The sequence below is a fragment of the Rhinopithecus roxellana genome, chromosome 13 (assembly GCF_007565055.1).
Source record: "Rhinopithecus roxellana isolate Shanxi Qingling chromosome 13, ASM756505v1, whole genome shotgun sequence".
In the NCBI taxonomy this organism is placed as follows: domain Eukaryota; kingdom Metazoa; phylum Chordata; class Mammalia; order Primates; family Cercopithecidae; genus Rhinopithecus; species Rhinopithecus roxellana.
The window spans coordinates 94,107,372-94,120,221 of NC_044561.1; the positions used below are offsets into that span (position 1 = coordinate 94,107,372).

A 12,850-nucleotide genomic window follows, 5' to 3' on the forward strand; every position below is an offset into this window, starting at 1 on the left:
CTTTGGATTCCTCCCATTGATTTACCTTAAAGCATGTGGATTGATGACTGGGATTTTTTATGAAATTGAACTTTCTGAAGGATTTGAAAGAAAATTCAGGCAGGTTGATAGCTGAGTTCAATTTAAATCTTTTAGTGATACTATTGATAAGATATCTATGATTTCACCTTATTTATGTCTTTTTTCCCCTAGTCTGTCGGTTTAAGTACACCGTTCACAAAATGTGTTTGTAGAAATTGATAAACAATGTAAAATTACAGTACTTTAAAATAAGAAAGGACTTTAAAGATAATCTAGCTTTACACTTTCATTTCTTACTATGAAACCTGAGGTTATGATGTATTCTTGATGTATTCAAGGTGATCAGGGTTGGCAGCATTAGCAGGAATAGATAGTATTATTATTGTTTTTTAAAGCATGGGCAAGATGTTTTATAATCTTATAATCTAGGACCTCCTCTATATCATATTCTGTACCCAAATGTCTTACCTCCAAATCCATCAGGCACGTATGTTTTAAGAACAATATTGCAGAAAATTGTTGGCAGTGATAATGGTTTATTTCCCTCATTTCGAAGGGAAATGTGTCGGTATCCTGCTTGGAGGCCATCAAGTGGGAGGATCCTCTGGCCAATCAGCTTGTTGTTATCATCATACACTGCTATTCTCAAGACAGCCAGGTCTGGCAGGATCACCTGCGAAGAGAGAACGGGAATTTTCACTGATTTTTCCAATGCAGCGCCCAAGAACCACGATTCTAAGGAGTGTGGACCAAATCCATGCTGTTCTTAAATGTTCCCTGATGTTGAAAGTAAGTCCATGATCAATTTGCATTCCCAAAAATGTACTGCATGAGCTACCGTGCCCAAGACACTAAGAAAAGCAATTGGAACATGTTTCCTGGAAACTATCTCATGAAAAATGTTAGATGAAATGAATGTTAAAGATTACTGCTTCAATCCTTGTGATTGATCTTTGTCCCCACCCATATAATGGATGAGAAAAACGACACACTGAGAAATCAAGCCACTTTCCTTGATCTCAGAGATATCAGTGACAGAGTGGTGTCTCGGAATTGGGGATCTTGAGGTCTAATCCTGTGATCAAATATCTGGCATGTTTCTGTCTATGTTTGTTTTTAAGAATATGAAAGGTTATCTCTGAACAAATGCTTCATGCAAAAGAGATAACTTTTATATATAAATTTGGGTCCTCCTTGTTTCCTGGACTCCTCAGTTTCCAGCAAATGTTGAGATATCAAATAGAGTAAGATGCGGTAGCTAGAAACATTAACATACTTTGATTCTAAGACACCTACTACTGCCATCCCCAAACTGAATAAATGAACATAAAATCTGAGTTCAGATGGCAGAAACCTGATTCAGTTACAAAATAGCAACATTACAAAAAGGGTATCCAATGTGTTTAATCAGGAATGCCTTTTTATTGGCTAAAAGCAACCAGGACATCTTACTTGATGTGAGTGCCATGTTTAGAGCTAGACAATGGATGGTTGCCTTTTTACATCTGGAGGCTATAATTTAATTCCAGCTTAATGAAGATGAAGAGGAAAAATCACGGCAAATTAGCCAATTCCCTCTCTCTTGCTCCCTTTGCAGTGAATAGAGGGTTGGGCTTTGCCATTCTTGCCATGTGAGATTAGTGAAAAATACAACAATGACAAGAAAGAAAAAGTTTTTAAAGCACTCACTAGCAGTGAAAAAAACTACTTAACTTCTGGAGAACAGAGAAGGACTCAGAATTGGCATCTTGTTTCTAGTGCCAGAACTATTATATATAAACACTAAGTTGGGTATTTCTTCATTCATCCAAAACAGAAGAATACCTGAGTCAACTTTCTCAATTTCTAGAAATGTGAATAGGGATTATTCACTATGCCAAAGAACACTAGCCATACTGTGTTAGTATGTGCTAGAACACTAGCGCATCCAGCTATAACAAATTGGAAATACCAGGGAAGGAAAAAACCAAATCACAGCCGTGTATGTAATTTACACCATACCCTGACAGGGACAGAGAAGAAGACACTGGGATGCAAAGGTTGCATGGATAACGGGATTCACATCCCAGGGTAAACTTAAATGTCAAAATGGCCTGTTTCATCAAACCTACATTGATCTTCCTTCATTTGGTTTCTGTAAGCCAGTTACTCTATTCTGAAATGGATAATCCCTATTTTGTTAAGGCAAGAAGCCGATTATCTGTGTTGCATGATGTACAAATGGAACAGAACCAGCTGGAAATCTTGTGCCTAAAGAAGCAGCAAGAAATCATTTTGGTCAGGATAACAGAATAAGTAAGAAAGGTAAGTGAACATTCTTGGAGACAGCACTGTCAACATGTGGATTTTTCACTGCATCTTCAATAGACAAAAAATAAACCAAGGGAAAAGGTGAGTAAGAGATTAAAAACTGAACATGGGAAAGAATGGCTGTGATTGTTTTTAGGATCCAACACACAGTATTAGGAGAAAAAAGTAAAACACTAACAACAGCACAAGAAGGACAAGACCTGCAAGTAGGTAACAGGTACCACTCTTTCTGGAGACAGGACCATGCCAACTGACCCATGCAGTGACGTCTACCGACCTAAATTTTGGAGTGCAGCATCTTACCTGACTACTTGGCTGAAGAAATAGTGTAAGTTACCAGTAACTTCCAGGGCAGGGAAGAACTCTCTAGTGCGCGATGGTGTCCACCAGCAAGGACTCATTCTAAAAGATGGCAAACCCAGAGCTGAGGCATTGCCATGAAGGAGATGGGCTCCTCCAAGAAGAGAGGAGAACCAAAAGGAGGGCAGGGCCAAATGGAACCAATGATCCTATGACAGCTACAGAAGTTAGCCATTAGGAGAAGAGAAAAAGAAGATGTTGTCGGTTGAATAAGTGCCTCTGTATCGTGTAGCGTCTGTGAACTAAAACATGGTTCCCAAATTAGTAGAGTAAGTTTGACAGGCGGAAAATGTCCTACCTTCCGAAATACAAATGACTCTTCATTGTAAACTGGATTTAGTCCATTATTCATAACCATACGAGTTCGGAATTCCTTACGTATGGTGTCAGTGGGCAACCCATACATATCCACTTCTACATAGGTGCCAATTTTCTTATCTGATAAGAATTGACCTGATATAACCTGCAGCAGCACAGAAATAGAGCAAAGAGAAATAAACTCTGTGTAAGCATCAGTAGCAAAAAGTAATCAGGAAGCAAGAAATTCTGTCTTTTGGGTGGGGGCAGAAATTTCAATTATCTACGGCAATAAAGTATTCATTCCTATTTAACCAAAACATTATTGAACAACTACTATACGCAGAAAGACCCCAACTGTTTCAAGCAGATGTTCTACCTTCTAGAACTGTCTAGAAAAAGAATGAAGAAAAAATATATATGAATCATAATACAAATAAATAGTGTCCATGGCCTCTTCATCTCACCTAAGTGTCTACACCTATGAAATGAAGTGATGAATTCAGGTATGTCCTAAGACCCTTCATAGCTCTGAAATTCCATCATGCCATACTTATTAATGTTTTCTTTTAGAAGTCTTGAAAAGAGACACACAGAAAAGTGAACTTAGAATGTGTCTGTTGTTACTGATATTGACACTGGTCAGCTAGGACAGTTTTACATATTTGTAAAGACCAATGTTAGTCTATCTACAATAAAGCTGTGGAGAGACGATTTTTGATTTAGTGTTTAAATGACTATAGCCATTTATTAGGGTCTTTTGTTTACATTATTTTCTAGCTAACAATTTTAACCAGCTTTTTTGAGGTATATTTGACACACAACAAATTATATGCATTTAAAATGTACAATTAGGCCGGGCATGGTGGCTCATCCCTGTAATCCCAGCACTTTGGGAGGCTGAGGTAGGTGGATCACCTGGGGTTAGGAGTTCGAGACCAGCCTGGCCAACATGGTAAAAACCCATCTCTACTAAAAATATAAAAATTAGCCAGGTGTGGTGGTGGGCACCTGTAATCTCAGCTACGGCTGCAGGAGAATCACTTGAACCTGGGAGGTGGAGGTTGCAGTGAGCTGAGATTGTGCCACTGCACTCCAGCCTGGGCGATAGAGTGATACTTGGTGTCAAAAAATAAAAAACAAAAAAATAAAATGTACAATTAGATCAGTTGGGACATATGAGCACATCTGTGAAACTATCTCCATAATTAAGATGATAAACATTTGTATAATCACCCAAATTTCCTTTGTGCCCTTTTGTAACCCATTCCTCCCTGCCCTTTTTTCAAATGCCAGCACTGATCTAATTTCTGTCCCTGTAATTTGCATTTTCTAGAATTTTGTATAAACGGAATCATGTAGCAGGTACTTTTTTGATGGTGTCTTTCACTTTAAATAGCTAATAATTTTACTAGTGAAAGAATGTGTCTCATTTTTTAAAAAGAGGGTGGAATCTTAAGTCAAGGTTGTGAGCAGCACAAAGATCTTGCAATTTAACATTAAATATTTTAAAATTTCTTTCAAGGACCACTTGCATATACATTTATACTACCTTGTGATGAGCAGGGGCCTTACCTGCACTGAGCAAGTGGCTGCAATAACGCCATCAACAGGAGTTTCAGAGAAGGGGTCAAATGTTCGATCAGGCCGCCTCATGAAATCTGGTTTGAGAAGGTACCTGGTAGGACAAAAGCACAGAAGTTTATTAGTAGGTTTTACAAAGACTAAAACACTCGCTAGTTGAAACAATGAATGGATGCTTCCTTTTCTCCATCTGTAACACAGCAGCTAGGCTTTTAAGCAGAGAGTCCTAAGGATGGAAAAGAACGTGCCTGCCCTTATGAACAACCTTAAAGAGCTGCTGGCTCAGTGGCAGGCTTAGTGGCATCCAGGACTTCCTGATCTTATCATCTTCTCTGGAACTTTTTTATTCCCTTGTCCCCTTTAAATGCTTTTCTCTATATGTATAAAATAAAATGCAAAGAATAACAATGAAAAACCAATTATATTAGCTACAATTATCAAAATATAAAAATATGTGATATTCTACCTCTGTTATTAATTGTACTTTTAATAATGCATTAAATTATAAGATCTAATGGTAAGATCTAATTAGGATGACAATAATCTCAAAGCACAAAAATATTTTGAGACAGCTGTAACAACAGTAATGAACTATGACAATGTCTGTGATGAGAGAGTCACGGGTACCACTAATGTGACTGTGGATTGTTGTCTACATTCACAATCAAAGGAAACTGACATTTCAGCTAGAGGTAGGTGAAAATAAAAATAAATTATTTCCCCATTTCTAGTAGAAACAATTAGGCAAGAAAATGAATTAAAAGGCATCCAAATTGGAAAGAAGGAAGTAAACCTATTTCTAGTCACAGATGACATGATCCCATAAATTAAAAAAAACTCGAAGGAATCCACTAAAAAAACTACTGGAATAAATAAATTCACCACTATTGCAGGATACCAGATAAATATATAAAAATTCAATTGTATTTCTATAGAATGACAATGAACAATACAAAAATGAAATTAAGAAAACAATTCTATTTATAATAGCAAAATATAAACTACTTAGGAATAAACTTTTTTAAAAAAAATAAGTGCCTACACTTTGAAAACTACAAAACACTGTTTAAAAAAATTAAAGAAGAGCTAAATAAATGGGAAGATATCTTGCCTTCATGGGTTAGAAGACCATATTGTTAAGCTGGCAATATTTCTGAAATTGATGTGTGAATTCAGTGTAATCTCTATCAAAATCCCAGCTGACTTTTTTTGGTAGAAACTGACAAGCTAATCCTAAAATTCATATCGAAACTCAAGGGATCAAGAATAGCCAAAACAACATAAAAAGAGAGAACAAAATTGGGTGTCTCACACTTCTTGATTTCAAAACTTATTACAAAACTACAAGATTTAATCAAGACAGTCTGGTACTGACGAAGAAAAACACATAAATCGCTGGGCACGGTGGCTCACGCCTGTAATCCCAGCACTTTGGGAGGCCGAGGCTGGCGGATCACGAGGTCAGAAGAACGAGACCATGGTGAAACCCCATCTCTGCTAAAAATGCAGAAAATTAGCAGGGTGTGGTGGCGGGCGCCTGTAGTCCCAGCTACTTGGGAGGCTGAGGCAGGAGAATGGCATGAACCCAGGAGGCGGAGCTTGCAGAGAGCTGAGATCGTGCTACTGCACTCCAGCCTGGGTGACAGAGCGAGACTCTGTCTCAAAAAAAAAAAAAAGAAAGAAAGAAAAGAAAAGAAAAACACATAAATCAATGAGACAGAATCAAAGTCTATAAATAAACCCATGAACCTATGGCGAATTGATTTTTGACAAGGATGCCAAGACCAATCAATGGGCGAAAGAATAGTCTTTTAAATAAATAGTGACAGGGTAACAGGATAGTTCCATGCAAATAAATGGATAAATAAGTAAAACTGGATCCTTACCCTATACCATATACAAAAATTAGCTCAAAGAGGATAAAATAACTAAATGCAAGAGCCAAACTACAAAATTCCTAAAAGAAGCCATAAGGACAAATCTTATGACCTGAATTTGGCAATGGATTCTAAACATAATACCAAAAGCACATGCAACAATACATTGGATTTTCTGTTGAAAACTTTTATGCTTCAAAAGACACCGTCAAGAAAGTAAAAAGGCTAGTCACAAAAAGGAAAAAAATTGCAATTCATATATCTGATTAGAGGCCTGTATCTAGAATACATAAGGAACAACTCATCTAGTTTAAACAATGGTCAAGTGATCTGAACAGACATTTCTCCAAATAAGATACACAAAAAACCAATAAGCACATAAAAAGATGTTTAACATCATTAGTCATTAGAGAAAAGAATATCAAAACCACAATGAGATATCACTACACATACACTAGGATGACTATAATTAATGAGTCAGATAACCATACGTGTTAACAAGGATGTGGAGAAATTGGAACTCTCATGCGTTGCTAGTAGGAGTGTAAAATGATGCATTCACTTAGAAAGGCAGTCTGGCAGTTCCTCAAAGAGTTAAACATAGAGTTACCATATGACCCAGCAATTCCATTCTTATGCATATAACCAAGATAAATGAAAACATATTCATACAAAAACATACAAAATATGAACATTCATAGCAGCATTATTTGTAATAATCCAGAGATGGAAATAACCCAAATGAATGGACCCAAATGAGTCCATCCATGAATGAATGTATGGCACAAAATGTGGTATATTCGTACGATGGAAAATTACTCAGCAAGAAAAATCATTAGGTATTGATACATGTTACAACCTGGATGAACCTTGAAAACACTATGCTAAGTGAAAGAAGCCAGGCACGAAAGGCCGTATATTATGTAAATTCATTTATATCAAATGTTCAGAATAGGCAAATACAGATACAGAAGGTACATTAAAGTTCCTATTGGGAGACCAAAGCTAAAGGATACAGATTTTGAGGCAAAGAAAATGTTCCGCAATTTATCCCCACTATGCAATGTCTGCCCCTCATGTCCACTGGGTAGTGGTCACATAATCACACCTTGTCCAGATTCCATAATTTCCCTGAAACATGTGTCAAAAAACTTAAAAAAAATTAAAACTTTATTAGAAATAAGAATAACCACAGATTTAAAGAATCCAAACTATAAGCAGTATATACATGAAAATAAAAGTACTTTTTTTTCCCAAAAGTAAAGGTTTGCTTTTAAATGTAAAAGAATCAAAATTAGGGGAACTCAAAACTCTACATTTCCTTAGAAACATTAACTTTTATTAATTTCAAGTCTAGATGATGTCAACTTCATTATCTTTTAAAATACAACCCAAAAGGGATCCTGAGTCATGATATTTTTTCTTTAAAGTTTAATGTCACTTTTCTTAGTTTTGAAAAAGTCACCATTTATTGTTACCTTCTAAGTCTGAACAAATAACAGTGTTAAAAGTGTTCCCTTACATTTGATAATCTAAAAAGGAATCTTTAAGAGACAACACTGATTTTTTATGAAGAATATAGAAATTTACACAATTGTTGAAATGTTAAAGGTGATTTTGAACACTTGTCTCCAAGAGAATGCACCTCACAATATTAATATAAAAGCTCTCTAACTATATAGAAGAGATCATCTTCTGTATTCATGGAGTTTTAGATTTGTAGCTTTTTTTGTGTGGCTAGAGTTGGCAATGAGAAAATATGATGATACAGCAAAAGGTAAAGAATCAGAATGGAAAGTAGGTGAGTAGCTACAATACTACACTTGCATCTCCGAAGGAAGCCCACCAGCTTTCTCTGGAAGGAAAACGGACACAGACTATGGGGGGAGGTAACGGTGGTGGTTCTGGCTTTCAGGAGACGGGCAGCATTTGGACCTCAGCTGTGGCAAATGAGGGATTTTGCCTCCTGAGGAAGGTCGGGACTTGGATGAATCCAGAACTGGAGTCACCTTTCCAGTCCTGAATCTCCCTGGGAAGGAGCGTCCAGAGATTCCTCACTTTCCACAGTCCTTTGTTCAAGATCAAGAGCCCCTTCCCACCCACCAAAATAAGAAACAGATCATGGTGACATCTCAGGGTTAAAAACATTCTTCCACATCCCCCCATTCAAATCTGCACAGAACACTCATCTGTGAAAGAGTGAATTGATCCAAAATGAGAAATAGCAGGGGAAAAGGGCAAGAAACCCATATCCAATTCTCCAAAGCAGGCAAGCTCCGGTGAAATGGGTTCATTTTGTATACTCGAAGAGGGTAAAACAGAGTACGCAGAAGCTTGTCAGGACCATGAGGTAAGTCTTGGCCTGGGATAGGACACTTAGCAAGCTTTCTTTGAAGGTCAAAGGAGCATCTGTTCTGGGTCCAAGGCGGTCTGAGAGAGCCGCAGAGGTTGCCTCTCATATCCCTGGTGGCTGTCAGGGTGCAGGGACCTGGGGTATTGATAGGGAAGCTGAAACCAGAGTCTGGCACCAGAGCTGGCTATGTGGATGTGCTAGTTGTGCAGCTGTACGGGGCCCTGAATTCAGAAGGGCCCACACTTGGTTTAATGCTTGGTTTTATGCTCTGCATCCACCATCCTAAAATTCTCAGGAGCCCTTCATTTTCATTCTGCATTGGGCCCTGCAAATGACATAGATGGTCTGTTTGGTGCTTACTGGTACAGAAAATGAACTCATTCCAGACATCTAGGTCTGTGCGATAGGCACAGGCACAAGGTCAAAGCCAATGGGAAGGCAGGGATCCAAGGATTCTCTGTGGACTGTGTAGGGCCTTGGAAGGCAAGAGAGGGAGAGAAGAAGGGTTGCCAACCAGGTGGGTGGATAGGAGCCCCAAGAATGAGAAAATGGGGACATAAGGAAACACATCCTATTTCATCACACCTAAGATGCCATCAGTTGTCCAACATGCCATTTTATTTAGCTGCAAGAAAGCAAAATGACTGTTGATTATAACTGCAAGTTGCTATGCATTATAAGACACATTCCAATTTGAGGATATTATACAGTAACCTGCCTTATTTGCAATTTTGCTTTCTGAGGCTTCAGCTACCCCTGGTCAACTCTGTTCCCAAAGTATTAAAATAGAACCTAATATAAAAGTTGGAAAATAAAACTTTGAAATAACAAATCGATTTTAAAAGATAGAAAACCCAACAGGAAAATGCGTAGAAGTTCTTCACAAAACAGAATATCAAAATAGCCAATAAACATAAAAAAGAGAAAAAATTAAGATATTTCGAGACCACATTCACATAACTTTTATTACACTATATTGTTAAAACTGTTCCATTATTAGTTATTGATGTTAATCTCTTACTATGCCTAATTTATAAAATTAGGTTTTATCACAGGTATGCATATATAGAACCACAGTATATATATGTTGGGATTGGTGGTTTCAGGCATCCACTGGGGTTCTTAGAACGTATGGCCTGTGGGCAAGGGAGAACTGCTGTGTAAAAATGACCTCTGAATCATAAAATGACATACTGTTTTGATATCAATCACCCACTTTCCTATGAAAGCCTAAAAATATTTTAGATACTAATTTACACTATTTTGTTTCATTTGCAATTAGGGAAATGTCTTCCATTTTTCCATCTTCAAAAACGAGACTGTTAAAAGCACTGCTCACTTTCCTGGTAACATGCACACTTACTGGGGCCCAGTGGTGTGCCCTCCCACAAGATCGGCCAGGGAGCACAGAAGGAGTTCCCAGGGGGGTTTCTGACATTTTGCTACAGTTGCTAGATCCTAGGGGTGTTTGTGTACTTTGCACACTGATGTTCTACATAAAACAGGGATTGTTTGCCTCCACAGGCCTCCACAGAGGCACAGAATGCCTCTTTAAGAAATGCAGTCCTCAGACTCAGCCCAAAGGGGCAGTTTTTCAAAGTCTTTGCAGGTGGGTGGGAGAACCACAAGGGTGACACAGTGAAAACCATGCAGTGCCCCAGCTTGCCCGAGCAACAGGGACAGAAGCTCCTGTGCAGCACTGGGCCCCACATCTACCATCACCATGGAACACAGAAGCATGCAGATGACGGCAATTTCTTCTCTTTTCCTTGCCAGTGACAGCCTTTGCCACCAGCTGGGTGTATGGAAAGGGGAATTAGGCGATCAGAGAGTCAACGGTATCCCTAATACTTTATCAAGCTGGGCTGCCCCACTGCACGGCCTATTTTTCAGCCTTTCTGGTGAGGTGTATGCTTTTAGTCACATAGTGTCCAACACATCAGCACAGAATTCAGGCTAAAGTAGCAACATTATCCTTGTTTATGAAGGTATTTTAAAATAAATGAATGGAATTTAAAATGACCAATGAGGTCAGGCATAGTGGCTCACACCTGTAATCCCAGCACTTTGGGAGGCCAAGGCAGGCAGACTGCCTGAGCTCAAGAGTTCAAGACCAGTCTGGGCAACATAGTGAAACCCCATCTGTACAAAAACTAGCCATGTGTGGTGGTGGGCACCCCCAGCTACTTGAGGGGTGGAGGAGGGAGGACAGATTGAGCCCAGGATGTCAAGGTTGCAATGAGCCACGTTTGTACCATTGCACTTGAGCCTGGGTGACAGAGTGAAACCCTGTCTTAAGAAAAAAATAACTAAATAATGGTGGAGAGAGTGAGACACTGCACATGCTAATGATGGCTAAGCAGAAACTCTAGGAAAAACAAACCAAACATAGGATTGTCAGGACTTTTTTTTTTTTCTTTTTCTTTTTTTTTGAGACGGAGTCTCACTCTGTCACCCAGGCTGGAGTGCAGTGGCGTGGTCTCGGCTCACTGCAAGCTCTGCCTCCCGGGTTCACGCCATTCTCCTGCCTCAGCCTCCCGAGTAGCTGGGACTATAGGTGCCCACCACCACGCCCGGCTAATTTTTTGTATTTTTAGTAGAGACGGGGTTTCACTGTGTTAGCCAGGATGGTCTCGATCTCCTGACCTCGTGATCTGCTAGCCTCAGCCTCCCAAAGTGCTGGGATTATAGGTGTGAGCCACTGTGCCCGGCTCCCAGGACTTTGTTTTATACAGAAACAATTCTACTCCCTGCATCAGGCCCAGCTGCCAGGATTCCTCTCTGCATGTTGGACAGCTAATGGCACCTTAGGTGTGATTGCTGAGGTGGGTGAGGAAAGTGCTTTAAGCATCACTGGGCCACTGCACGGTTCCAGAAGTGAGCACAGCCATGCCCGACGGGTCCTGTAAGAGCCAGGAGTGCCAAGGCTGCCTCCCTGGGGTCCTTAAAGGACGACTGAACAGAGCACTCCTTGAATTTTGCAATATCTCTGTGTGTGATTGATCATAGGGCCTTAAGCTTTTCTTAAATCTCACTTTTGCACAGAAATGTGCAGTTCCTGAAGTACTTTTGTACACATTCATTCAACTTTACAGAGCTGTCGTAAACTGTTAAAGAAAAAAAATGTACCCAAACACTTGTTAAACATGGTAAAGTGGACTTTATTCAAGGGGATAGGGAGCCGTGGCGATAGGTATAAGGGCTCAAATCTGACCTCAAGAAGCATACATGGAGATTTAGAACCATGGAGTAGGGTAAGGGCCAGCAGATGGAAAATTTCTATGAGGAAACATGAAGGATAAAGATTTCTGGCCAAACTGACTTGATAGGATTATTGCTGAAGGCAGGCCAAGGTGACAGGATATCCAGGGTGGTCAAGATACCAAGGGCTGGGGATTTTCCCTAAACTGAATTAGCACAATTCTTGCTCAAACTGGATTCTACAGTGACTGACAGGGAAACCCAAAGGTGGGTCTCATCAGAAAGGACTCGGTTTTTGTCAAAGGACAAAGTCATTTTTAGTTCCCTGTTTTGTTAAAAAAAAAAAAGCATTTTTTTTTTCCTTTGAGTACAACAAACCCTATGTGGCAGGTGTCACCATCTTCATTTTATCAAGCAGAGAAGAGAGGTTCTGAGTCTAACATAGCTGCTGTAGGCAACACAGAAAGAACTAGGGGCAGCTGGGAGCTGAGTTCAAACCCTGATCTTTAGACTCCCAGCCTAGGGCTTTTACTCACAGCCCAGGGCTGAAGCCCTGGGACTTTATGCCTCGGCCCGCTACTTGTGAGAGGAAGAGGTCTGCGAAGCAATTTATGTGAAAAATCTCCTGGGTTGGAACACTTGGCATTAAATAACAAAATTGCTTTCACAAAATTCTGAAATATGAATTCAGAACTTTCTCTTCCCAACTACACACATTTTTTTCTTCCAAAGCACACAGCAGAGGAAAATGTAGGGCATGCTCCAGGTATGTAAGTAGTGGGTGATTTGGGGAATAGCATGGTCACCGTGTAGGCAGCCATACTGGCAGAGAACCATCCCCCAGGCA

General features: G+C 39.5%; 1 protein-coding gene across 15 annotated transcripts in view; it reads right to left on the reverse strand.

Moving 5' to 3' along the window:
- The window catches only part of PLCB4 (phospholipase C beta 4), a 442,280-nt gene that overhangs the window by 80,375 nt on the left and 349,055 nt on the right, over positions 1-12,850 (reverse strand). For all 15 annotated transcript variants that reach the window (XM_030915446.1, XM_030915447.1, XM_030915444.1 and 12 more), the window contains 3 exons: positions 4,564-4,666; positions 2,990-3,154; positions 490-694 (listed from right to left, as the gene is read on the reverse strand). In XM_030915446.1, the coding sequence (XP_030771306.1) occupies positions 490-694; positions 2,990-3,154; positions 4,564-4,666 (473 nt within the window). The remainder of the gene's footprint in view (positions 1-489; positions 695-2,989; positions 3,155-4,563; positions 4,667-12,850) is intronic.